At 44.8% G+C, this 27554-nt stretch overlaps 1 protein-coding gene and 1 long non-coding RNA gene across 2 annotated transcripts in view; one reads left to right on the top strand and one right to left on the bottom strand.

Moving 5' to 3' along the window:
• ANAPC5 (anaphase promoting complex subunit 5) overlaps positions 1 to 25263 on the bottom strand; it is a 38789-nt gene extending 13526 nt beyond the window's left edge. The window contains exons 1-10 of the mRNA XM_089676522.1: positions 24959 to 25263; positions 21850 to 21929; positions 13066 to 13175; positions 9113 to 9335; positions 6800 to 6866; positions 4864 to 4965; positions 4466 to 4656; positions 3879 to 3960; positions 2474 to 2566; positions 199 to 380 (exon numbers count right to left, since the gene is read on the bottom strand). Coding sequence (XP_089532648.1) covers positions 199 to 380; positions 2474 to 2566; positions 3879 to 3960; positions 4466 to 4656; positions 4864 to 4965; positions 6800 to 6866; positions 9113 to 9335; positions 13066 to 13175; positions 21850 to 21929; positions 24959 to 25159 — 1331 coding nt within the window. The 5' untranslated portion in view covers positions 25160 to 25263. The remainder of the gene's footprint in view (positions 1 to 198; positions 381 to 2473; positions 2567 to 3878; positions 3961 to 4465; positions 4657 to 4863; positions 4966 to 6799; positions 6867 to 9112; positions 9336 to 13065; positions 13176 to 21849; positions 21930 to 24958) is intronic.
• Positions 25264 to 25270: 7 nt separating this feature from the next.
• Positions 25271 to 26102, top strand: LOC149473465 (uncharacterized). Its single transcript, XR_016312617.1, has 2 exons — positions 25271 to 25564; positions 25931 to 26102. It is a non-coding gene; the product is annotated as an uncharacterized LOC149473465 (long non-coding RNA).
• Positions 26103 to 27554: the final 1452 nt, after the last annotated feature.

Below are 27554 nucleotides of genomic sequence, written 5' to 3'. Positions count from 1 at the left end.
GTATCCAGTCATATTGTTGTACGCAGTACATTCCACTCCAATTGGCATTAATTACAGCTTAGCATACATTTTAGATATATCTGAATAAAGGTTATATTTTAGGTTCATCAATTGGCTAGATGGCCTCGTCCAGCACAGTCTTGCAACCTAGCCTAGATAAATTATGATAAAAAAAAAATATCTATAGGGTAGTCATACCTCTGACCATACAGTCTCCATACTGCCGTCTTTTGAGCAAGGCTGATGTCAATCAGATCAGATAAACTGTGTTTCCAGTGAAGTAGGTCTGAATCTTTCAAGGCATCCATCAGTTTATCGGCAGTCTTACCGGCTATAGCTCTTTGCTGAACTAAAGACTGAATGCCAAGAGAGGCCAAATACTAGCAAAGACAAAGAAATATCACTATGGATATGTACCGATTCAAAGCAGAGAATACACACAGGAGATAATGCCTAAACAATTTAGAGCACGGGTGTCAAACTGGTGGCCCTCTAGCTGTTGCCATACTACAAGTCCCATGAGGCAGATACATGATGACAGATACAAGCATGACTCCCAAAGGCAGAGGCATGATGGGACTTGTAGTTTCACAACAGCTGGAGGGCTGCCAGTTTGACACCCCTGGTTTAGAGTCTTCAAGAAAACTGGATTTAAAAGGATAAACACATGAGATAAAAATAATTATTTTGCTTCCTTTACCTGAGACTAAGGCTCCATTCACACACAGGGGTATATTTACTAAAGCTGCAGAGTGCAAAATCAGGTGCACTTCTGCACAGAAACCAATCACCTTCCAGGCTTTATTGCCAAAGCTTAATTGAACAAGCTGAGGTTAGAAGCGGATTGGCTACCATGCACAGCTGTACCAGATTCTGAGTGAACCAGTTTTAGTAAATCTCCCCCATAGGCGTTTCAAATTGTGGGTGGAATTTCCGCAATTCTGCCTGCAATTTGAAAACCCGCTGTTAAAATTGTGAAAAGATGTGTTAGCATGTTCAGGTGCCATTTATTTCAATAGCACTTGAAAACACGGGGCATTTTTGCCATGATCGCAGTGCATTTTTGTTACTCAAGAAACGCACTGCAATCTTGCAAACAAAATTGCGGGATGCGCAACGCCCAAAAAGCGTCCCATGATTCTGTTTGCACACTTGTGGCACATTTGTCGCAGGAAAATAACACACCGCGATTGCAGCAAAAACGCCCTGCATTTTCAGGTGCCATTGAAATGAATGGCACCTGAACATGCTAAAGTGCGTTTTCACAGTTTAACGGCGTGTTTTCAAATTGCGGGCAGAATTTCAGCGATTCTGCCCGCGATTTGAAATGCCTGTGTGTGAATGGAGCTTTAGTGTTTTCAGTATCACTTAGCCTAGTGAATAAGGTAAAGCTGTACAGACTTCAATCATTGAGGTAGCAGGTGAGGGATGTAAAGAGCATCGAGGCTGCAGAAAGAGCAATTGCCAAAAAAACTCATGCCTTGTGATCTCAGCCAGTCAACTGTTAGCAATGGGGTACATCTAACAGCTTCCCAATATTTGATATAATCGGGCAGGACACTTGATGCCAGCTCAGGACAAGAGGGGGGAAAGGGAAAAAAAAAAAAAAAAAAAAGTATTTGAAAACTAGTTTCCATTGCCTATTTGTAGTAAGCAGCTAAGGTGTGAAAAAGAGGTAAGAACCTCCATCCGGTTTCCATCACAGTTAGTTTCCCCTTAATTTCAGTGTGGTCACCAGGACAGGAAGTTTACTGAATCCTTCCAACCAGGACACAAGCAGCAACATGAACATTTTTCAAAAAGTGGAGAAAGGTTAGAATCTCCCATCAGCATTTTGTCATCTACATTTCCCTTTGGACCCATTCACAGGAATGCATAGTGGTGATGCACATGCAATGAATTAAGCAGCTTAATAATGAAGTATGTGCTGCCATGTCACTACAAAAAATATAAAGACATACCCCATTTTCATCCAACAAACTGCACCACAACGCACAGATGGTTTCATATCTGGTGTGTTGTGATGTGATGTACAACAAAACATTGTTATTCACTGGCCAGATGCATTAGACATTCAGAATGATTGGCTCCACAATGAACTATGCTTTATGCATTGTAGTACTGCTTGTTACTGAAATGCACTCGTATGAACGAGCCAAAAAGGGAGCTTTACCTTTACTTTCTATGTAGTCATAACAAAAAGCCCAGGACACTCTTCAATACTATCACAGACAGCAATAACAACAGTTATTCTAACTCAAGGTAACTTTTTCAAAATGAAACAAATTTTCACTGAAGTTGCATTTAAATTTTAATTGTTATGGAGAACATAATTAAGAGTTAGAGAGTAAAATTATTGTGAAGTCGGGTTTCACACCTTCGCAGTGTGTTAAAGCAGTAAGTATGTTAATATGAAAAAAAAAAAAAAAACCCCACACACGACACACAAGGCCCACTTTATCAAACTGCTTACCGGAAGTCCAAAGTGGACAGCTTTCTTTATAGAGTGCTCCAATAAGATACTGCTGTCTTCCCCCTTTCTGTTCTTCAGGATATACAGCCAAATCTGAAGAAAACATCACACAAGACACTCAGAGGCTTGATAAGGTCCAACTTACTTAGTGAAACAAGTTGATGATGTGTACCATGTCTTTTAGTATTTATGAAAATCTAAAAGACGGGGAAAAAAAAAAAAAAAAGAAGGTTTGGGGATGGCCCCTTCCTGTTCCAACAGGAATGCACACCAGTGCACAAAGCAAGGTCCATAAAGACATAGATGAGTGAGTTTGGGGTGGAGGAACTTGACTGGCCTACACAGAGTCCTGACCTCAACCCGATAGACTACCTTTGGGATGAATTAGAGCAGACACTGCGAGCCAGGCCTTCTCGTCCAACATCAGTGCCTGTCCTCACAAATGTGCTTCTGGAAGAATGGTCAAACATTCCCATAGACACACTCCTAAACCTTGTGGACAGCCTTCCCAGAAGAGCTGAAGCCGTTAAGGGTGAGCCAACTCAATATTGAACCCGACAAACCAAGACTGGGATGACATTAAAATTCATGTGCATTCAAGGCAGGCTTCCCAAAACGTTTGGCAATCTAGTGTATGTATTCTCTGAAAGCAGAGATCCTGGAGAATAAGTCTATGGTAGCTCCAATGTTTTATGTCACACAATATTAGCATAAGGATTTATCAAAAAGCAAATTTTTTCTGAAAAATAAAGATAGTTCTAGTGCATTTTCTGTTAAAATATAAAAAGAGGAGCTAAGTAAAGACTCAACATATCAAGCCTTAAAAGGAGAAGTACACTCAACACTCTTTTGGCTGTACTTCTCCAGTGGATCACAGGAGTGCACTCCTGTGCAGACAGCAGTAACTGACAGTCACCACGCTCTGCTCACAGCAGCAGTGAAAACTCAGCGATCGGACCGATGCTGCATGCACCTGCGCGAGTATACCATGGACAAACTTCGGTATCTAACATTTTCGATAGGTGATGCTTTAAAAGTTCTTACAGATGATCTCTTTAGAATAAATCATGGCCCTGGAATTACTGGTCTCACTCTGAAGAGTTTGGAAAAATTCAAAATTGCTCTATATTCCCTTGATAAGTCCACTCCGAGGCACATGCAGTACACCTTCTAATACCAGCAACAATGTGAATGGTGGCGTTGTGCAATACTCCGGTATTCCTGAGAAAAACACAGCTCTTGGGTGACATACCTTGCAGTTCATGTGAATGAATGTTTGTTTAGACACCCCATTACCCCATGAGGTCTGGCCTGCATAAATTAACTGCCGTCTTCTGTCTCTTGCGGACTTCAGCACAAAATAAGCACCAACGTTATTGAAAATATACAGTAAATCTCAACATACCAGACAGTGCTGCAGGCAGACATGATCACTTGATTCTTGTGCTATCCTTATTGCCTCCTGGAGAGCAAGTTCTGCTTGATGACTAAAATTGAAAAATGACACAATGACATGACAAATACTACAATATCCGCAGCACAATTCTATACCTAGCATAGTCACCCTACTAAACAAACAATGTGCCTGTGGATACACTTTGCTGGTAGAATTAAAGTAAATACATTTTTACTTTGAACAGTGTTAGGTTTAACAATAGGGTTATTGTATATAAATTAGTACCAATTTATTTAATTTGTATAAAATTTATTCTATAAACCGCTCCAGTTTAAAAATGGCATTAAAATTATGATTCTGGTACAGTTATCTACAAGTTATATATGGCTGTATACGGCTACCCTAGTGCTAGGCATTTTACACCTCAGCGCACAGGAACTAGTAAGCGTCTGTATGCATAAGGCGATACATGTCTGAATAATTGTTCGCAAAGGAGATCGGCACAGTCTTAGCAGTATTTAAGGGTTTTCCTTGGAAGTAATTAAGCTCACAAGCTGCATTAAAAATCTATGCTTAACAAATATGAAAATACATACTAGTGCCCAAAGCGACAATGTAGGGAAGCCAAGTTGAGTGCCGCATAACGCAGGCTCCTCCCATAACCTTCATCCCCGTTACTTTTACTCTCAGCACCAGTGAGGATCAAGCGGTCAAAGTAATGCAGCAAGCTGTGTGTTGAACTGAATACATCTTGGACACGCAAGCTATTTAAATAGCTTAAATAATGCTAAAAGATAAGAAAAAAAACCCACACATTAAAAATTGGAAGACAGATAAATGCTTTAAGTTTAAAATATTTTTTGATGCCTATAGGAAGGCTGGAAGGCGATATATTCTGCAGCTCCAGTAGCCATCAGCTTGACTTGAGTGTCTCTTCTTTCTACGTTGCATGTCATTTTTATAATCACAACAAACACACAAAAATAGGACTCACAGCTTCTGCAAAGTCTGGATTGAACTTCAATAAATTGTTTAGCTCTTTCTGTAGTAAGACTGGTGACAGAGCCTTACTTTCATCATTCTTCAGCAATGAGGCCTAGAAAACAAAAAATTACTGATGAGTGGATAGGGATTTTCAGTGACTGATGGAAGCATGATCATGTATTTACCAATTAACTTTGTTATTTCTAGAAAACTAAAGTGAAAGGTTTCTGAGTGATTCTCTTGTGTAAAGGATAGAAGCACAGAAGAAAAAGGACAAACAGAGGCCAGGTGTATTTCAGAATGTACAGGTTCTAAAATAAGAACTCCTCCAATTTGTTGTGTTCAAAAAGTGGAAAGCCTCCAAGGCCCCATTTACATTTTTTTCAGTTTGACGCTCAGAAACGCTCAACAAGGAAAATCCCATTCATGTCAATGCCCCTGCTCATATTTAAACGTTTTGTCGCCTGTAGCAAAACGCATGTCGCTTAAAAAAGTACATGTGCTACTTTTCAGGCAGATTTGAGCTTTTCTGTCCCCACAGACTTCTCATAGAATGGAAAACAAGCAAGCCTGAACTGCAAGAAATGAGCATTTTTGAGTATATTTTCAAGCGTTTTCAGCTCAACTAGCAGCCCCCCTCCTTTTCTAAGATCACTCCACACCTTATAAACCCACATCAAAATTGAAGAGAGTCTGCTTCTGGAAACTGAGACATTTATTGCTCTCATTCAAGGCCACCCCCCTGCATCTATGATCCTAGGAATCCCCATTATAAGAGTCAGACAAGAACCACCAGAGTCTGGGAGGAAGTGGGATGAAACTTGCTGCCCCAATGGAACAGCTACACTGCTCCCAGATCAAGGAGAAAGGTACAGAACTTCTGTGTACAGCAGACATGTGCTTGATTCTGGTTTTCCTGTTGTATGTGCTGAGGACACAACACAGTTTTTTTTGGCCATAGAAAAAAACATCTAAATAAAAAAATGCTTGGAAAAAAAAAAACCAAAAAAACGAAGGGGTATAATAAAAATAAGTTGGCACAAATAACAAAATAACATGCGATCAGTGAAAGCAGCAGCATTCTCTAAAACCTTTACTTTAATTCACCTCACAGTATAGTAAGCATCAAACATCCAGCGCCAAGACTCACTCATCTTGGAGTAGAGTGGTTGTAGCAGGTCACTTGCTCTACACTTCGTCCGTGGAGAAAAATGTATAGCATTCTTTTCACAGAGTGCAAGCCGTTGAGTGACTGGAGGAGAGGAGAGCATGACATTCACCCACAACTCCTCCATTCACACAACACCTTGCATTCTGTGAAAAGAATGCAAGACATTTTCTCAATGGACAAGTTGCTGAGTGAGCAACCAGCTTTAGCCAGTGTACTTGATGGAATTGAAATTCTCAGCACCAGGACGTTCGTTTGGTTGACACAGGCACCTTTTAGGGAACACTTTGCATTATCCTTATGAATGCAAAGCATTATCTGACTGGACAAGGTGAAAATCATGAAGTCACTGCACCACCTTTGCATCTCATTCAGAGAATGTTCAAGCATGCTTGAGAAATTGTTCTCTGAATGGCCCCCTGTGCCAAGAAAGTGACCTCTAGTGGGGTCAACTACAGTGATTGCCAGCTTCCATGGGGACTGGCCAAGTATGGCACACATATAATTATATTAGTCCAAGCAATAAACAGCCATACTTGGAATTCAGCTTTAAAAGAAACCTAAAGTTTGAGAAGAAATACTATTAAAAAGTTGTGCCATTATGTTTCAAGACAAAAAGACAGGAACAGGACAGAATGCATGACCACTGTAAAAATGTGTTTCAAAAACAACAAAATTTTAAACCATTATGGAAAATTATGTTTTGTTTTTTTTTTTTTCAAAGAAACAGACTAATATTTTACAAGCTTTCCTTTTCAAAATGCCGATTACGCCATACCTGCTGAGAAAGGAAATATTCCGCCTGTTTTTGTGACAAAGGTCCACTGCAAGCTAGATCATCTTCTCTGTTGTGTACAAAGAAACAATTGTGTCATTAAGAATGAAGTCAATGTCACCTTTTTGTAACACAAAATGCTCATGTAAAAATCACACACACACTGTACAAAAGTCGATTGAGAAATTGACTTGTGTATTGACCAGCCTCCCCATCTATGGCACGCTTAAAATGACTGTAAATCCTTACCCTCTAAAACAACCCATTCAGTTTAACCACTAGCCTACAGGGCACTTATACCCCCTTCCTGCCCAGGCCAATTTCCAGCTTTCAGTGCTGTCACACTTTGAATGACAATTGCGCGGTCTGCAAAAAACTGTACCTATATGAAATTAGCATTTTTTTGAGACAGAGAGCTTTCTTTTGGTGGTATTTAATCACCTCTGGGATTTTTATTTTTTCTTCAACAAACCAAAAACCACTGAAAATTTTGAAAAAAAAAAAAAAAGTTTTTTCTTAGTTTTTGTTATACAATTTTGTAAATATGTGATTTTTCTCCTTCACTGATGTGCGCTAATGAGGCTGCAGCGATGGGCACTGATAGGCTGCACTGATGGACACTGATAGGTGGCACTGATGAGGAGGCACTGGTAGGTTGCATTGACAGGCATCACTGAAAGGCAGCACTGATACATGACACTGATATATGGCACTGATAGGCGGCACTGATAGGCAACACTGACTGGCACTGATAGGTGGCACTGATTGGCATTGATAGGTGGCAATGACTGGCACTGATGGGTGACATTGAGAGGCAGCTCAGATGGGCACTGATATGTGGCATTGATGTGCACTGGTATGCACTGATATGTGGCATTGATGTGGCACTGGCACGTGACACTGACAGGTGGCACTTCTGGGGCCACACTGATCATCAGGGCACACTGATCATCAGTGCCCTGATGATCAATGTACATGTCCCCTCCGTGGAAAGCCGATTACCGGCTCTCCTCTCCTCTCGAGCTGTCAGCGTGACAGCTCGAGAGGAGAGAAATGCTGATAACCGGCATTTCCGTGTTTACATGTGGTCAGCTGTGATTGGACACAGCTGATCACATGACCGAGCTGACATCTTCGGCTCTTTCTGCGATCGCCGCTGCGTGCTCCCTGAGCCGCGCATGTGCAGTGAGAATGGTAGGACGTCATATGACGTCCTATCAGAACGAGAGAACCACCTTGTGCCCGTCATTGTACTATAGGGCAGGCGGAAGGTGGTTAAAGAAGTAATGAAAGACAAAACATGTTTATAGATATATAACAAAATTATATACACTTTTCCCCTTTTTATAAGCAATTACATTCCCTCTGTTATCAGCTGCATAAGAGCTGGGGGAGGAAAACCAGCAGCACATAGATCTTCCCTGTGAAAGGCTAACTGAGTTGTGAAAACATGGGGCTCTGTTATCCACATATATGACACAGAACACACCACCTGCAATGGTTAGCTTTGTCTTTTGGGATTACTGAAGGTCAAAATCTGATGTGGAACATAAGCTCTACTGCAAAATGGTGCATCTAAAAAAGACATGTAGGCACCATTTTTGGTCTTTGTCTGGACTTTAATAAAATGTAACCTTTATTTGATGTGTTCTAGAGAAAACATAGCTATACCTAGGACCAAAAGCAAAAAAGTATTAGGTGTGACTGATATGCAAATGCAGAATAGGAGTGTATGATCACCCATGAAATGTTTGATTGGTGGCTTACACCTATATGGGAAAGGCAAGTCTGTGTTGGTTTATTCACACCTCTGCAAGAACCCCCTTCCTCCTAATGTTTTCAGAACATTCCAAGAAGTACTCTAGCTTTCAAATTCTATCATGTTGGTAGATTTTAATGACAGTATTACTAGGCATTTTTGGTGGAAGTATACCATGGACAGTTTATAGCTTCCATAAATTTATTCTTCTGCCATGATACACCAGCACAAGATTCTCTTTCTAGTACTGAGGAGAGCATGCTTCTACCAGAACACTGATATTTTTGATTCTGGACTCTACAGCCACACATCTCTGATAATTAACTTGCTCATGGCATGGGAAGACACAGAATGAGATGTGATCTAAAATATCCTCCCCAAAGAACAAAAAAATGTTATACTTATATATATTTACAATGACAATAAAGGATCAGTAAGCTAAAAATCATTGTAGATACTCAAAGGTCTTGAAACTTTAAACATTAAATGTTAGCTTGTAATGAAAAAGAAGAGATAGAAGAAGAGATAGATAGATAGAAGAAGAGATAGAAGATTACCCGATAGCAAAATCAAGATCTTCTTTTGACATCTTTCCACCTTCATCTGCTTCTTCACCCTCTTCTTCATCACTGTTGCAGAGATCCATTTCTGCCTCTTCATTTTCTGGCTTTGTCTTGGCCTTATCACTGTGGTAGTAACGATGCAGTGAGGTATGCAGCTTGTATACCTGACTGAATGAAAGTTTATTGTAGGCCAAGATCATGTGACGAAGGAACAGTCCTAAAAGCAGGAATTTTATATAATCAAAATGGTTTTGAAGATGAAACTCAACATAAAGAATGTTTTTTTTAAGCAATAGCAACAGCCATGGCTTTGATATATGTTCATTACACAACAATAACTTGCATTGAGCATCTGGATTTAGTATACCAGCTACATTGATGTTCCCCAACACTTCCCTTGCCTGGAACTAACATTAACCCATGTTTTGGCCATGGAGGAGAAGTAACATTCACTTTAATACGGGCCCCAAAGCAGCTTAACCACTGCAATACCGCACAGGCCAATTTTCAGATTTCAGCGCTGTTGCACTTTGAGTGACAATTGCGAGGTCATGCAACACTGTACCAATATGAAATGTTTATAAATTTTTTTTCACATAAATAGAGCTTTTTGGTGGTATTTAATCACAGCTGAGAAAAATCTGTTAAAAAATCTTGCAAATAAATAACTTTTTTTTCATAAATTTAGGTCAAAATGTATTCTGCTACACTTCTTTAGTGAAAATAACCCAAATCCGTGTATATTATTTAGTATGTAGGAAAGTTATAAAGTCCACAAACTATGGTATATACCTGAAAATCCTGATGTACTGACAGCCTCTCATTTCTTGAGGACCGAAAACGCCAGGATAGTACAAATACCCCCCAAATAACCCCTTTTTTGAAAATAGACAGTCCAAGGCATTTAGTAAGAGTCATGACGAGATTTCTGAAGTTGTAATTTTTGTGTCACAATTTTTTGGAAAATGAAAACATATTGCCACTAGTCCAACACAGCACTGTCATATAACTGGCGTCAGGGACACTGACTGGTGACAATATGTAAACATTTTTATTTCTTAAATTTTTAATAATTTTTTTTTTTTTAAACACACTGTGACCAGAGCAATACAGTGTTCAGTGTTACCATAGTAACACTGTACTACTCTGGGGAAGTGATGAGGATTTTTTTTTAATAAACATTAGGATTACTTATACCAAAGTATTTCATTGATATAAGAAACCATTTTTACTGAATGAAACTGATTCAGTCTTTTGTTGTGATTAACCAAAGCTAATCACAAGGTACAGATGGGCTGTGATTGGCCCTGTCTGTACCATGTGATCGCAATAACAGCAAACAACAAAATTGTATACAATAGTCATGTGATCTGCTGTGATTGGTCACAGTGATCACATGACACTTACAGCAGGCCAGTGTAGTGGTCAGTAATCGGCTGTATCTGGAGGACACAACCAGTGAGAGATCGCACTACTGCATGGCCCTGGGGCAGTGTGAGCGGCACTTTCTGAGAGGATGTCATATGATGCCCACTCAGTCAACAATCTGATATAGGCCAGGCGGGAATGTATTAATCACACTTTCCATTTTTCCCTACTGCTTTATCTGACATCAGGAGCAAACAGATATAGAGAGTACTTTGGGTATGGAGGAGCATTGCAACACACTTGTCCCTCTTCCTCATTCATTTTGATTTTCAGCAGGTTAAAGTAGAATTCCGGGATGTGCTTAACTAATCTTAAAAATGTTCTCTCCCCCTTCTAATACCTATTCTAACCAACTTGTGTAAGAAAGATCTACATATGTACTCATTTTCAACCTGCTCCAGTCACGTGATCCATTTTCTGCCAGCTAAAGGCTTCAGGGGAGAGGAGGGAGCCCCAACAACGGATGGGCCATAGTAAGCCTATGGGTGACACCACTGTTCTAGGCATAACTAGCAATTGTCAGAGCCTGTTCCCTGCAGCTGCGATTGATGACAAGACATCACATGAACAGATTGGAGTGGCCTGAAAATAGGTATACGCATCTAGCTTAGTTAGGTGAAGCATTTTTAGGAATAGTTAGGTGCATGCTAGTTTTCTGTTAGAAAATATGTGTTTATCTTGTCAAAAATGCAGTGTCTGTCTTTATCACGTCCTGTGACATGAAAATACAGGAAAAACAATCTCATCTTTCCTCAATCCACCATATAATAGAAATAAAGCCATACTTGTTTGAAGTCAAGTCTGTGTGATATCCAAGACTGCCTCCATAGATACAGTGGAGAATTGAGTGTGCCATGAAGGGACAGGGAGTGTGCAATTTTCAGGATTACCAGGTGAAACAAAAAGGGAACCTGGACTGGTGAGCTGCCATATACTATTTTAGTTTTTGTGTGTAGAAAAGCTTTAATTAATTGTTCAGGAGACAGTTCAGGAGACAGTTTAAAGAAGCAGTAGTCATTAAATTGTAAAGAGCCAGGAAACATGCTCCATCTTTGAATTCAACAGGAAACCTCTTAAGAAGTAGGTACCTGCTTTATTTCTTTTTAATTCCCAAAGAGCAATTCCAGTATTTTTTTTTAATGGGAGCTCTCCTACCCAAAAAGCTGTACTATCCATCACTCCTCTTTCATGTCCATTCACAGAACCCTTTGTATTCTGCGGATCATTCACAAAATACAAGTGTTTTATGAATGGACAGGGGAGAGAATGGGTGGTGAGTGGTGGAAATATAGTATAAACTGTACTGTCAAGCATCAGTGAAACTGGGAGGCAGCCATCCTGAAGGTGGCCACCTCATTACAGTCAATTGTTGGTACCCAACACATTAGCCACTTCCCGTCTGCCCTATAGCAGTAATACACCTGATTTTGCATTTCCGAGTAGGGGCGCGCGCCCTACCCGTGCCGCTATTTGCAGCCTCGGCTGTCAATTCCTGGGTCCCAGACGGTGATTGCTCGCCAGGCACCCGGTGATCGACGAGCATTACCGACGGAGGGCGAGAGATGTAAGTAAACAATACATTTCTCTCCCCTGTGAGCTCCTGCACACTGCTATGCAGCATATATATCTGCTGCAGCTGTCGATCCCCAAGTCCTGGCCAGAGATTCCTCGCCAGCACCCGGCGATCACTGATGAACAGTGACAGGGGAGAGGTCTGTGTGAAAACAACACAGATCTCTCCCCTGTCAGTACCGACATGCTGCTTTGTATTTCTCTGCATAGCAAAGCAACACAAAGCAGCATGTGTCCCTAGTAAAGCACACACAGTAAAACAGCACAATTAACCCTTTGAATGCCCCACATTAACCCCTTCCTGCCCAGTGCCATTAGTACAATGTCAGTGCTTTTTACTAGCACTGATCACTGTATTGGTGTCACTGGGGATGTCAGTGACACCAAGTCAGTTCCCCCCAGTGTCAGAATGCCCGCCACATTCTCGCTATAAGTCACTGATCGCCGCAATTACTAGTAAAAAAAAAAATCCAATATATATACCGCCATTTGTAAACACTATAACTTTCATGAAGGCCAATTAATTTACACGTATTGTGATTGTTTTTTAGTAAAGATATGTAGCAGAATACATTTTGGCCTAAATTTATGATTAATTTCGATTTCTTTTTTACTGCACATGTTTAATAGCAAAAAGTAAAATATATTGATTTTAATCTCAAAACTGCACAGGTGATCAAATACCACCAAAAGAAAGCTCTATTCGTGGGGAAAAAAAAGGACATAAATTTCATTTGGGTGCAGAGTTGCATGGTGCAATTTGTCAGTTAAAATAACGCAGCACCATAACACAAAAAAAAAAAAAAAAAAAATGACCTGGTCAGGAAGGGGGGGGGGGGGGTAAATCCTCTGGAGGGCAAGTGGTTAAAGGGGGTGATTCTTTTCTATACCCAGTGTGCCTGACATTTGGTTTTTGCCTGCAATCACTCGCATTCTATTGAACCTACCGACAACACTTGTTTTGTGCACATCAGGCTCTGTGCCTGAGAATGAATCAGAGAGTTCATCAAAGAACTGTTCCATGTCTTTTAATTCTCCTTCGGCCATCAGCTTTATCCTGTAGGAAAAATGCATAGAGACATTTATTTTTCAATATTTTTTATTGACAGATTTTATGACAGGACATAGTATGAAAATACGGTTCATTGTCAAGCAATATACTTGACATAGAGACATTTAAGAAACTATGGTATAACATTGGTCATATATTGTTCAACATAACATATGTCCATGTCAAAATTAACCTCTATAACCTCCAACACAAACTGAGGGTCATTTACTAAAACTGTAGAGTGTAAAATCTGGTGCAGCTCTGCAAAGAAACCAATCAGCTACCAGGTTTTCTTGTTCAAAATTTTTTATTTTGTTCGTAGGGAGGGGTAACATAGATAAAACAAATAAAGTATACAATATACAATACTTATACAGTGAATTTTCTTGGGAATGCAGTATTAACCGTAAACCTCAGAACGGTAACAGGTAAGAACTAGTGAACAATATTAGGCGGGGAATGTGAAGGTGGGAGAAGACGGGGGAAAGGTATGCGACTCCGCAAGTGAAGAGAAAAAGGAAAGAGAGGGGAGCTGTAAGAGTAAAGGGGAGGGTACCAGAATAGTTAGGAGTGCTGGTTACGGAGTGAGAAGAGTTTGATCAAAGCAGCTTCCAGGTTTTATTGCCAAAGCTTAATTGAACAAGCTGATGTTTGAAGCTGATTGGCTACCATGCACCAGATTCTGAGTTTTACTAAATCTCTCCCACTGTTATGATAGCTAGAAAGTATACGAAAAAAAAAAATGAACAAAATTCTGTTACTTAGTGCAGTGGTGGGCAACCTTTTTTTTTCAACTGAGCCAAATCTCGCCAAAACCACGATTGAAATTTATTTTGAGAGCCACATTTTTAAAACTGAAAATACATCCCCCATATAGTAATTCATCCCCCATAGTAATTCATCCCCCATAGTAATTCATCCCCCATATAGTAATTCATCCCCCATATAGTAATTCATCCCCCCTATAGTAATTCATCCCCCATATAGTAATTCATCCCCCCTATAGTAATTCATCCCCCATAGTAATTCATCCCCCATATAGTAATTCATCCCCCATATAGTAATTCATCCCCCATAGTAATTCATCCCCCATATAGTAATTCATCCCCCATATAGTAATTCATTCCCCATATTGTGTCAATTCACTTACCTTTGCTCCGCGGGTTCCTCTCACCGTGTTCCCGCGCCGTTCCGGTCTTCAGGGCAGACTGTGAGAGGAGAGGAGTTCGTCACGCTGCCCCGCCTACATCCTGACAGCTAATGTTTGCCACGCTCCGCGGGCCGGATTAAAATGTCCGCCGGGCCGTATACGGCCCGCGGGCCGTAGTTTGCCCATTGCCGGGCTAGCTGCAGAGTCCTGACTTTTGGTGCGGCCGCCCGAGAGGAGGGAGGGGAGCAGGCGCCCGGCACACAGAAGAGCCGCATGAAAGCATGTAAAGAGCCGCATGTGGCTCACGAGCCGCGGCTTGCTGACCACTGACTTAGTGGATGAAAAATAATAGTTTTCAACTTTTCAGAGGCAAAAAAAAAATGAATTGAAAGGAATTTATATTCAACCTGCCAACTATTTTATTTAGCCAATAACATATACAATAAATGGAAATAACGACACAGAAAATAGCTTTTAGCAAAATCATTGCCAATAGTAATTTTTTTTTGTACCCATTCCCATTACAGCTGCAGTACATACGGTTTGAGCACAGACACAAATCCATGATATTAAAGCTAGAAACCACATTAACCATTTGACCTATGGTTTTACCCCCTTTATGACCAGGGCATTTTTTTTTTGCTATTCATCACTGCACTACTTTAACTGCTTGGTCTTGCAACACTATACCCAAATTAAAATTATATAATTTTTTTCACACAAATAGAGCTTTCTTTTGTTGGTATTGATCACTACTTTTTTTTTTATATAAATGAAAAAAAAGATCACAAATTTTGAAACCCCCAAATGTTCTACTTTCTGTTACAAAACATTCAGTAATTTCAAATTTCTTTTAATAAATTTAGGCCAAAATATATTCTGATACATGTCTTTGGTACAAATAAATAAGTATATATTAATAGGTTTGTGTGAAAGTTATAGTGTCAGGGATCTCCTCGATCCCTGCCGCGATGGTCCCGGCGCAGGCGCACTGCTCCGCCCTGTACACGGGCACTAGGTCCGGGCCGGCCGCGGCGTTCGAGTTCGCGCATGCGCAGTAGAAGCCGCGGCCGTCCGCTGGGCACCAATGGCAGCGCAGGGCGGGATATTTAAAGGTCCCTGAGCTGTCATTTCTTTGCCTTCTGGTCTTACCTGCTCCCTGTGATCCTGTACCTGTGCCTAGTAAGTTTATTGACCCGGATTGTTTATTGACCTGCTGATTTCTCCTGCCCAGACCCTTGCTTGCCTGACCTCTCTCCCTGGATGCCCCCCATTAGATCTGACCTCCTGTTGCTGACCTGGCGTGTGACCCGACGATTCTCTGCCTGCTCCCTTGTACCTTACCGTCCTCTACTTTACCGACTCGGCCTGTCTGACTACGCACTTGCTCAGCCATCCATCCATCCCATCGGGGTCACCCGACCTCCTCACATCTGGCTCTCCCTGGTTGGAGCCCCTGGCGAACACCCCTACCACTGACAGGTGTGCTCAGTAGAGGCGACCTGGTCTCGGGGTACTACAAGTCCATCCCCACCATCAGGGGCCCTGGTGAACAAGTACCCTGGGGCTTAGACTCCGCGCTCTGGGCACGCCTGACCAGTGGAGTGCTAGTGGTGCCGCTCGGCGGTCCCTCACAGTACCAGAAGGCCATGACTGAGCCTCGAGGAGGACTCTCCCCGTTGGACGAGGTTTGCAGGCACCTGGCTACCCTGACGCAAGCAGTAAACACATTACAGGACAGATGTCTGCAGATCGAGAATCGGTTTCAGGCCTGCACCATATCTGTTCCTGTTTCACAGGCCCCGGCTCCTGCACCACCGGTCGCAGCAGCCCACGAGCCGGCTCCTGGGCCTTCCACATCACTCCCTATGGCGGAACCCCGAGTACCCTTACCCGAGCGCTTCCATGGGGATCGCACACGCTTTCGGTCATTCCGTGACTCCTGTCTGCTCTATTTTGAACTGCAGCCACTGACCTTTTTGACAGAATCGGTGAAAGTGGGGTTTGTTGTCTCCCTGTTGCAGGGTGAACCCCAAGACTGGGCCCACCGACTAAGGGGAAACAATGATCCCCACCTGGTTACGGTCGACAGCTTCTTTAACGCCATGGCCATCTTATATGATGACCCACAACGGGCGGCCTCGGCCGAGGCCACATTATACGCACTCCGACAAGGTCGGCGGGCGGCTGAGGAATACGCCTCTGACTTTAGGCGCTGGATGGGTGACACTCGTTGGAACGAGTTCGCACTTGTGCACCAGTTTCGTATGGGCCTTTCTGAGGCTCTGAAAGATGAGCTCGCCCGGGTGGAAGTGCCCGAGACATTAGAGGACTTGATTGCACTCACCATTAAAATTGACCGTAGGCTACGGGAGAGCAGATTGGAGAGGTCTGGTCAGGGTCGCGGAAATCCCTGGGGGTCATTTCAGGGATCCGGTCAATATACTAGGCCAAGCATCCAGAATCTGCCGTTTGAAGATGCTCCCGAACCCATGCAGCTAGGCCTGGCACGGCCTAAACTTTCGCCTGAGGAACGCCAGCGCAGACGCTCCCAGAATCTGTGTCTGTACTGCGGCGAAGCTGGTCACATGGTGCGTTCCTGCCCGCAGAAATTGAGTAAGTTCACCTCATCTTCCTTATCTGTTGGCCATATGAATCCATCCCAGTACTTAGTTGTTCCCCTCTCCTTTCAGCTTTCAGAAAGGACCGTGGAGGTGACGGCCATAGTTGATTCGGGGGCATGCAGCTGTTTTGTGGATATCAATTTTGCTCACCAGCAGGGTATCCCCCTCCGCCCAAAGGAGAAGGGGTTTCACATCTTTTTGGCTGATGGTTCCCGGATAAAGTCAGGAGTAGTTAACCAGGAGACCCCTTCCATTGTGACTTCCATTGCCGGTCAGCACCGGGAACTCCTCCGCCTGGCCTCCGCCTGGATGCTATTGCATCACCCCTTTTCCCAGTCATTCTGGGGCTCCCTTGGTTGCGGGCCCATAACCCCCAAATTGACTGGGAAACTGGGGTTGTCTCGTTCCCTTCCCCATATTGTCGGGAACTGTGTCGAACTTCGGGCCCGGTGCTCTGAAGGGGATGACAGTCTAAAACAAGTGATTCCTGCAGCCTATCATAAATTTCTTGATGTGTTCAGTGAACGGGGAGCAGATGCTCTACCCCCCCACCACCCATATGACTGTCCTATTGATCTGTTGCCCGGTTCTGAAATTCCGTTCGGGCGAATTTTTCCCCTTTCTGAGCTAGAATTAGGGGCCCTGAAGGACTATATTGAGGACAGCCTCCGAAAGGGATTCATCCGTCCCTCCACTTCCCCAGCAGGTGCAGGGATCTTCTTTGTAGAAAAGAAGGACAAGACTTTGAGGCCATGTATTGACTATCGGGAGCTGAATAGGGTCACCATTAAAAATCGTTACCCGTTACCACTGGTACCTGAATTATTCCAGAGTTTAAAAGCTGCAGTAGTATTTACCAAGCTGGACTTAAGGGGAGCCTACAATTTGGTTCGCATAAGGGAGGGGGATGAGTGGAAGACGGCCTTCCGCACCCGTTTCGGCCACTTTGAATACCTGGTCATGCCTTTCGGGTTGTGCAATGCGCCAGCCACCTTCCAGCACTTTGTAAACGACATCTTTAGGGACTTCCTGGACATCTTTGTCATCGTCTACTTAGATGACATTTTGATTTTCTCATCCTCCCTGGGGGAGCACAGGGTACATGTAACAAAGGTGTTGGGGCGGTTGCGGCAGCACGGGTTGTACGCTAAAGCAGAGAAATGCTGCTTTGAACAGGCTAGCGTTACATTTCTGGGTCTGATTATCTCCACCACGGGGGTCGCAATGGACCCTCAGAAGGTCTCAGCGATCCTAGATTGGCCTGAACCCACGGACAGGAAAAGCGTCCAACGTTTTATTGGGTTCGCAAATTTCTACCGGAAGTTCATCAAGAACTTCTCGGGTCTGGTCTCCCCCATCACTCAGTTAACTAAGCTTGGGACGCGATTCAGATGGACGCCCGAGGCACAGGAAGCTTTTGAAGCACTAAAAAGGTTATTTACCTCGGCACCCATTCTGGGTCATCCCGACGCCTCCCTGCCCTACATCTTAGAAGTAGATGCATCAGAAAACGCGGTTGGTTCCATCCTTTCCCAGCGGAAGGGCGCCAAGGAATTACTTCACCCAGTAGCATTCTTCTCACGGAAACTTACCCCTGCGGAGAGGAACTACGACATTGGGGATCGCGAACTACTGGCTATCAAAACCGCTTTAGAAGAATGGAGGTACCTGTTGGAAGGTGCCTCCCATCCCATCCTGATATTCACAGACCACAATAACCTGGAATATCTGAGGACGGCCAAACGTCTACGCCCACGACAAGCAAGATGGGCATTGTTTTTCTCGAGGTTCCAGTTCCACATCACATACAGGCCCGGCTCGAAAAACACGAAGCCTGACGCGTTGTCGCGCATGTACGAGGACACCAAGGAGATCCCAGTACCCGACACTATTCTTCCTGCAGGAAATGTCTTGGCCCTCCAGACGAACCTTCGCTCCGAGATCCTGAGAGCGTCCACAGCGATGTCTACCTCCGATGGGGCCCCCCTCCAGAACAAGGAGGGACTCCTATGGAGGGAGGACCGGATTGTGGTGCCGGAGGATGCCCGAACCTTAGTCTTGGGACATTGCCATGACCATCCACTGGCAGGACATTTTGGGCCGGTCAAGACCCTGGAACTTCTCCGACGTTCCTTCTGGTGGCCGGACATGGCCAAGGATTGTAAGAACTACGTGGGCTCCTGTGCCATCTGCCAGCGGAACAAGCCTTCAAGAAATAAGGCGTGGGGCCTGCTACGTCCATTGCCCATCCCTGAACGGCCCTGGCAGAAAATCTCTATGGACTTCATAGTCGAGCTTCCACCCTCACTGGACCACACAGCAATTCTCGTGGTCGTGGACCGCTTATCCAAGATGGCCCATTTCATCCCTTTACGGAAGACTCCATCAGCAGCCGAGACGGTGCAAGTCTTTATTCGAGAGATCGTTAGACTGCATGGGGTTCCCGAAGACATCGTCTCGGACCGAGGGGTGCAGTTTACCTCGCGGTTTTGGAGGGCGTTGTGCAAAGCCCTGGATATCAAGCTGTCCCTTTCCTCGGCATTTCACCCTCAGACCAATGGTCAGACCGAAAGGACCAATCAGACCCTGGAACAATACCTGCGATGCTACACATCATTCTCTCAGGACGACTGGGTGCCACTGCTCCCTTTGGCAGAATTTGCGTACAACAACGCTTGCCATTCAGCAACTGGGCAGTCCCCGTTGTTCGCCAACTATGGGTTTCATCCTGTCTTCCTCCCGGACTTAGTCCCGGAATGCCCGATTCCAGCGACACAGGATGCACTGACCTTCTTCACCTCCAACAATAAGAAACTACAGGAAGCCATCCGTCAGGCCCAAGAAGACTATAAGAGGGCGTTTAATAGGAAGCGAAGAGGGGACCTGGTGTTGCAGCCCGGAGAGAAGGTATGGCTGGCTACGTCAAACTTGAAGATGCTCTGCCCGTCGAAAAAGTTGGGACCTAAGTTTATAGGCCCTTTTTGCATCAAACGGATGGTCAATGAAGTGGCCTATGAACTTGTTCTCCCTGAGACACTCAAGATCCACCCTGTCTTCCACGTGTCCCTGTTGAAACCAGTAGCCCCTGATGCCTTCCCGGAACGGGAATCCAGGCCCCCGGAGGCCGTAACGGTTGAAGAGGAAGAAGAATTCGAGGTGGAGGCAATCTTGAAGTGCCGACGAAGGGGGGGCCAGACCCAATTTCTCATCAAGTGGAAGGGCTACGGCCCTGAGGACAATTCGTGGGAACCAGCCCATAATGTCCATGCACCTAGACTTGTCCGGAGGTTTCTTTGTGATCACCCGTGGTGGAGAGATCGGGTGGGCATCCGGAGGTTGCCCGTAGGGGGGGGGGCAATGTCAGGGATCTCCTCGATCCCTGCCGCGATGGTCCCGGCGCAGGCGCACTGCTCCGCCCTGTACACGGGCACTAGGTCCGGGCCGGCCGCGGCGTTCGAGTTCGCGCATGCGCAGTAGAAGCCGCGGCCGTCCGCTGGGCACCAATGGCAGCGCAGGGTGGGATGTTTAAAGGTCCCTGAGCTGTCATTTCTTTGCCTTCTGGTCTTACCTGCTCCCTGTGATCCTGTACCTGTGCCTAGTAAGTTTATTGACCCGGATTGTTTATTGACCTGCTGATTTCTCCTGCCCAGACCCTTGCTTGCCTGACCTCTCTCCCTGGATGCCCCCCATTAGATCTGACCTCCTGTTGCTGACCTGGCGTGTGACCCGACGATTCTCTGCCTGCTCCCTTGTACCTTACCGTCCTCTACTTTACCGACTCGGCCTGTCTGACTACGCACTTGCTCAGCCATCCATCCATCCCATCGGGGTCACCCGACCTCCTCACATCTGGCTCTCCCTGGTTGGAGCCCCTGGCGAACACCCCTACCACTGACAGGTGTGCTCAGTAGAGGCGACCTGGTCTCGGGGTACTACAAGTCCATCCCCACCATCAGGGGCCCTGGTGAACAAGTACCCTGGGGCTTAGACTCCGCGCTCTGGGCACGCCTGACCAGTGGAGTGCTAGTGGTGCCGCTCGGCGGTCCCTCACATATAGTGTCTACAAACCATTTAAATTCATGCATCTAATGAATTATAGTGTGACCGTGATAGTGTGGCGTGCAATCTGGCATTAACAGACACTAGCTGGGAGGAACGCTTAACTGATATCGCCAGTGACACTAATACAGTGATAATACTGCACACTCTGATGACACTGGCTGGGAGGGCGTCAACATCAAGGGGCAATTAAGGGGTTAACTGTGTGCCCAACAAGTGTACTTACTGTGTGCCGCTTTTACTAAACAGATCATATTGCTTGTTCTCCCGGAATGGAGTTGGAGTTTATTTCAGGGAGAAGGAACAGCCATATCGCTGTCTGTGTACAGAGTTCTGTGTGTCTGTAAACACATAACTCTGTGCTGTGATGGGCCAGAGCCGATCAACAGGTATAGAGACAAAATGATTGGCTGCAACCTGCTGACAAACTGAAGCTGTATTCAATCACAGCATGGGTCAGCAGGGGGCACACATGCATGCTCAAAAACCAAGAAGTTCCCCACGAAGTACGGTTATCTCGCTGTGCTGCCTGCTAGCATTAACTGTACTGTTAGCGGGCAGCAAGTGGTTAAGCTCCCAACCCTGCAACTGATGCAGTACATACCAAGAATGAGGGAGAGCCCAGATGGAAAAAGTCAAATATATTTCGTCACTCCCTTTTGTGGACAAACTGAATGATAAATCAATTAATTTATCTCCATTGAACAATTTCTCGTTCAAAATTTGGTCACTACATGATGGTAGTATGAGCTCAGCTGAACAATTTTTCGTTTTCCAAAAGCATTTATGAAGAATTTTTTGTACAGTGTATGCCCTGCATTAGATGTGTAACTTTGCAATAATGTACCTGATTTGCACCGAACTTGCCATATTTGGACAGCAATCTTCAATAATTTTGAGCAGTTTGGACAGTGACATATCAGGACCCTGCAAAAAAAAAAAAAAAAATTAAATATGAATTTACTTTCCAATTAGTAGGATACATTTGTATATGACCAAGGAAGGATTTATACAAATCTGCACCTTAGGCCAACTGTTTCGTACAGCTCAATCCTGCACAGGACTACTCCTCTCTCATACAAGTAAACGAGAATGCAAAATCAGAAAATAAAAAGTCAGGGAGGGGTTAACGGTATCAAAACTGTATCAAGCTAACAACCATAATATCCACTCAAATAAAGTACAAGTCCAATGGCACACATGAACTCCACAGATCAGCGATGTGTAGAAGTGCTCCCAGGATTTAAAGTCTGCTGACAGATCAAAAGCCGGTCCTAGCGTGCTGGACCAAAAATTGTAGCTGATGACTTTTAATAAACAGCCACTCAACGGTTCAGGAATCCAGCGCTGTGCTCACCCCAGCCATTTTCACCTGGCTGTGACAGCATGCGGCTTCACAGCCGGGTGACCACTGGGTATGTACAAGCCGCACTGCGCATTGTCAATGGTCCTCTATTCCTCCCACTAACGCCAACAATGGCACACTATTCCTCCCTCTGAAACAAACATTGGGAAACAATTTCTCCCACTGACTCCAATGTTGAGGCACTATTCCTAGCACAGACCACCAATAATTCCCCCAAGCCCGTGCCCCCCCCCTCCATCACGACCAACAACGCCACCGTCAGTCCCGACCCACAAGTCAAAGTCCTAGGTGTCACTCTAGACTCAAACCTGTCCTTCCAACCCCATGTCCAATCATTGGCAAACTCATGCAGGCTCCACCTCCGCAACATCTCCAAAATACATTCGTTCCTAACCCCAGACACTACTAAACAACTCGTTCACTCCCTCATTATCTCACGTCTGGACTACTGCAACTCCCTTCTCACCGGCTTACCTCACCGCAGACTATCCCCGCTTCAGTCTATCCTGAACTCAGCGGCCAGACTCATCCACCTTACCAACCGCTCCGCTTCTGCCACCCCCCTCTGTCATTGCCTCCACTGGCTCCCCATTGCCCAACGCATTAAATTCAAACTACCAACACTGACATACAAAGCCATTCATAACGCTGCCCCAAACTACCTCACCGACCTGATACCCAAATACCACCCTACCCGTAATATTCGCTCCTCACAAGACCTCCTACTTTCTAGCTCCCTGGTCTCCACCTCCCACGCCCAACTGCAGGACTTCTCCAGGACTTCCCCCATCCTCTGGAACTCACTACCCCAATCCATCAGACTGTCACCTTCCCTCCTCACCTTTAGGCGCACCCTGAAAACCCATCTCTTCAGGGAAGCCTACCCCGCCCTCACCTAACAGCCGATCTCCTCCACTCCTCCCACCACTCCATCCCCCACAACCACTTCCTCCTGTACCACTATCCCCTCCCTCCTAGATTGTAAGCTCGAAAGAGCAGGGCCCTTGACCCCCTCGTGTTCTGTTTTGTTACTGTACTGTCTCATGTACTGTCCCCTACTATAATGTACAGCGCTGAGCAAACCTTTTAGCGCTATATAAATACTGTATAATAATAATAATGGGCCACTTGTTCTTCTACTAACATCAACAAAATGGCTCCTTTCCTTTCACTAATAGCAGCAATGGGGCACTATTCTTCCCTCTGTAAAAAAACAATTTCCATCACTAACACCAAGGATGGGGCCCTTCTTTCTTCCACCGACAGTGCACTTTTCCTCCACCGACACAACGACAGCGCACTTTTCCTCCAACGACATTGCCTAGCCAATCTCCAGACCTTAATCCAATTGAAGATCTGTGGAGGGAGCTGAAAGTTCGAGTTGCCAAATGTCAGCCACCAAACCTTATTGACTTGGAGAGGATCTGCCAAGAGGAGTGGGCCAAAATCCCTCCTGATATGTGCGCAAACCTGGTGGCCAACTACAGGAAACGTCTGACCTCTGTGATTGCCAACAAGGGATTTGCCACTAAGTACTAAGTCATGTTTTGTGAAGGGGATCAAATACTTATTTCCCTCATGAACATGCAATCAGTGCATCATTTGTTAGACATGCATTTCTGCTGACTTTTCTGTTGCTATTCTGTCTCTCAGTATTACAATACACCTACCATTCGATTTTTAGACCGATCATTTCTTTGTGAGTGGGCAAACATTCACAATCAGCAGAGGATCAAATTTTCCTTCACTGTATGTGTGAGCTGGCCAGGAAGCTGTCCCCTGTACGGGCCCATTCACCTTTGGCATTCCCCGGCTGCAGGTATATACGCCCCTTGTATACATGCTGCAGAACGTAGGTGCAGACGATTCCTGGTCAGCTTGCACACGTGGGTTCAGATCCTAGTCCGAACACACCTGAACTCATCACTACTGACCACCAACCCCACTGGCCACAATCTGGACCCTCTAATGCTGGATTCAGACTATAGTGGTGTGGGAAATCCCATGCGATTCAAATCGGAATCGAACCACATTCCTGTGTGAATCACATGTTCTTTGCAGTGCAGCCGGTACCCATTCATTTTGCATGGGCTCAATTTGCATGCAAGAAAAAGATGCAGGTACGTTTTTTTTTTTTTTTTTGCGGCACCAGAATCAGATCACATGGGTGTTTTGTAATCCGTTTTGGGTCGTCAATATTTAACATTTGCACTGGTGGGAGATCACATGACCAGAGTGTAATTTCAACGCGGTGCAAAAACGCTCAGGATTCGCTGCATCTCCCACACCGCCTATACGTGAATCAGCGTTATCGTGTGAAGGACAGTGAACTGGTCCTTTATTTGGAAGGTCTGGGGCCCTCTATCTATAGCAGTATCTGTGGATTTCATGCAAGGCTATGGTCTATGTTGGTGACATCAGCACCCCCCTAGGTATAGGACCTGGCTGACAGCAGTTCTTGTCGTTCCTAGGATGGAAGGAGGTGTCTGGTATCGGAGGTGTCTGGTGTCGGAGGTGTCTGGTGTCGGAGGTGTCTGGTATCGGAGGTGTCTGGTGTCGGAGGTGTCTGGTGCCCGGAGCTGGCACTCACCTGGAGAAGGGGCAGGATGTGTTTGTTGAGCCTCCTCTTCTCCAGCCCACTGATCTCCATGTTCTTGGTCATCTCGCTCAGCAGGACCAGCACTGAGATCTTGTACGGCGTCACCCAGTCTTTAATCCCAAACACATTGGCATGTACCACTCCATTGGTCATCATGGGGTTAAAGTACAGGCTCTCATGGACACTGGCCATGTCTACCACGGGGGGACACAACCGGCCGCCCCTCCTCCTTCCTACACAACACTACGACTTTACAACAACCCGCGTCACCACAGCGGCCAATAGGAACGCGGCGGAAGCCGGAACTACACAGTTCACAAAAGGGGCGGGATGTCATGTGACAGTCACAGAGAGAGAGCGCGGAGCGATTTACTGGGGGCGGAGCGAGTTCATGAGGGCGTGTTGCAATGCCGCGCACGTTCTGCATTAATACAAGCGTGCGCAGGAAAAGACATAACAATTATGGGGTTCATGGGAGAGCATGAGGTGAAATGTGACCTATGGGTGTCATGTAGGTTGCAGAGGTGTGCGTGGGGTGCAGGAGGGCGGAGGAGGCCATGAGGTCCATCAGCCATAACATGACCACGGACATGTACAGTAAATACCATTAATGATATTTGCAGTGCCATTGGAATGTGTGGGATATATTAGGAAGCAAATGAGCATGTTGTTGTGATGGATATGGTAAAATGCCTATTTGGTTTCCTATTGAATATATATACTATACGTTTTTCTATACATTTTTATACCTATATACTTTAATACTATTTCTTTCTTCATATTTATAAATGTTTACTATGAATACATATGTTGTGTGAATATTTTCTGCCTGCTGGGCTTTGTGGTACTTTAAGAAATCCTTGCTTAAGAAATGTCTGCTCACACGCACCGACCCCTCCCATCGCACTGATTCCCCCTCCCATTGTGCCAACTTGAGACAAAGGAATGTTTTTCTTTCTATAGATAAGACTTGGAAGAAGATCACACCTATTCCATGATGGAGATTGTTTTCCATGGAAATGACCAATCAAAGACTAATATAATGCTTATGCTGTTGTCACATGACTCTCGCATCATTTTGCATATATAAGCTCACTTTCTCGTTATAATAAACTAGAAGTGTTCATAGACTGAACTTGTGTGTCAGTGTGAGTCTCTTCCAGTGTGCGCACATTCCAAAGCTAGCTAGCAAAGATTAATTAGGACAGGAGCAGATAATCAACGGACACTTTTGGTCCTTATCTAATTCATTGTCCCTGAAGTTGATTGGCAAAGCTAAGGATCTGAGTGACTTTGACAAGAACTTTGCAGTGGCTAGAAGACTGTCAGACCATCTCCAGAACTGCAACTGTCATGGGACGTTCCTGGTCTGCAGGGATCAGGACCGACCAAAGGTGCTCCAATGCAGGAAAATTAGCAACAGAGTCATGGGTGACAAAGGCTGGATCGTGTAATCCAATCCAATAGAAGAGCTACTGAAGATCACATTGCTGAAAAAGTTCAAGCTGGTTCTGATAGAAAGGTGTCAGAACACACAATGACCAAATATAAATATGACATCAATTTTTAAAAAATCCAATTGGTAATGAGTCCCATGAAGTGTATACATTGAAATATAATACATTAATAACAGCCCCAGTGATTCACAAAATCTGCCCCATAAGGTGTAACAATTAGGGAAATAAAAAAGTGATAACAGTCTCCAAGATCCAAATCACCATGCTTCCTGTGGACAGCTCATCAGTAATTCATCCTAGGTTCACATCTGTGCGGGTGGTGCAGCTGTGGATCCACATAAAAACCGTGCAGCTGCACCACCTGCACAGAGAAATGCGGCCCCGCGGGCGGGTGCCATTACTTCTAATGGCACGCCGCCTGCACTGCAAAGCGCAATCGTACTGGGAGCCGAGGTTCCCGTGCGGGCTGCGTTTTCAGAAGAAGTGCAGAGACTTCTCTGTGTGTCACTGGGCATGGGAGTCCATTCAAATGAATGGGCTCTGGTGCCCGTCCAAAACACGGCCCGCACGGCCACATATATGTGAACCAGGGGTAAGTGCTCCACCACACATAGAAGTGTTCCACCACCAGAGGAAATCGCTGCTCACCTGAAATATTGGACCTATATAATGCAGGTCATAGCCGGGTCGTTTATCGGCCGAATTTTCATCCACACGAAAAATCGGCCGATAATCACGCCGTTAGTGGGGCCAGCCTGTCAGCCGTTTTTCGCGGATCTCATTTCTTTTTATCGGTCATGCTTGAAAATCTACGAAAAACAGCCATTTTTCGTGGACATGGGTGGCAGCATTGGCTCGGGGGCCGACCGATTTTTTGTTTATCGGCCGAAAATTCGGCCGATAAACGGCCTGTCTATGGCCTGCCTAACATACACTACATTGCCAAATCATTGCATTCAGATGTTCCAATCACCTCCATGGCCACAGGTGTATACAATCAAGCACCTAGGCATGCAGACTGCTTCTACAAACATTTGTGAAAGAATGGATCGCTTTCAGGAGCTCAGTGAATCCAAGCGTGGTCCCGTGATAGGTTACCACCTGTACAATAAGTCCATCCATGAGATTTG

Source organism: Staurois parvus, unplaced genomic scaffold, assembly GCF_062004578.1.
Source record: "Staurois parvus isolate SC_StPar_1 unplaced genomic scaffold, SC_StPar_1.0 ptg000014l, whole genome shotgun sequence".
Classification (NCBI taxonomy): Eukaryota; Metazoa; Chordata; class Amphibia; order Anura; family Ranidae; genus Staurois; species Staurois parvus.
Note: the sequence above shows the minus strand (reverse complement) of the source record. Positions and strands in the feature narration are given on the sequence as shown.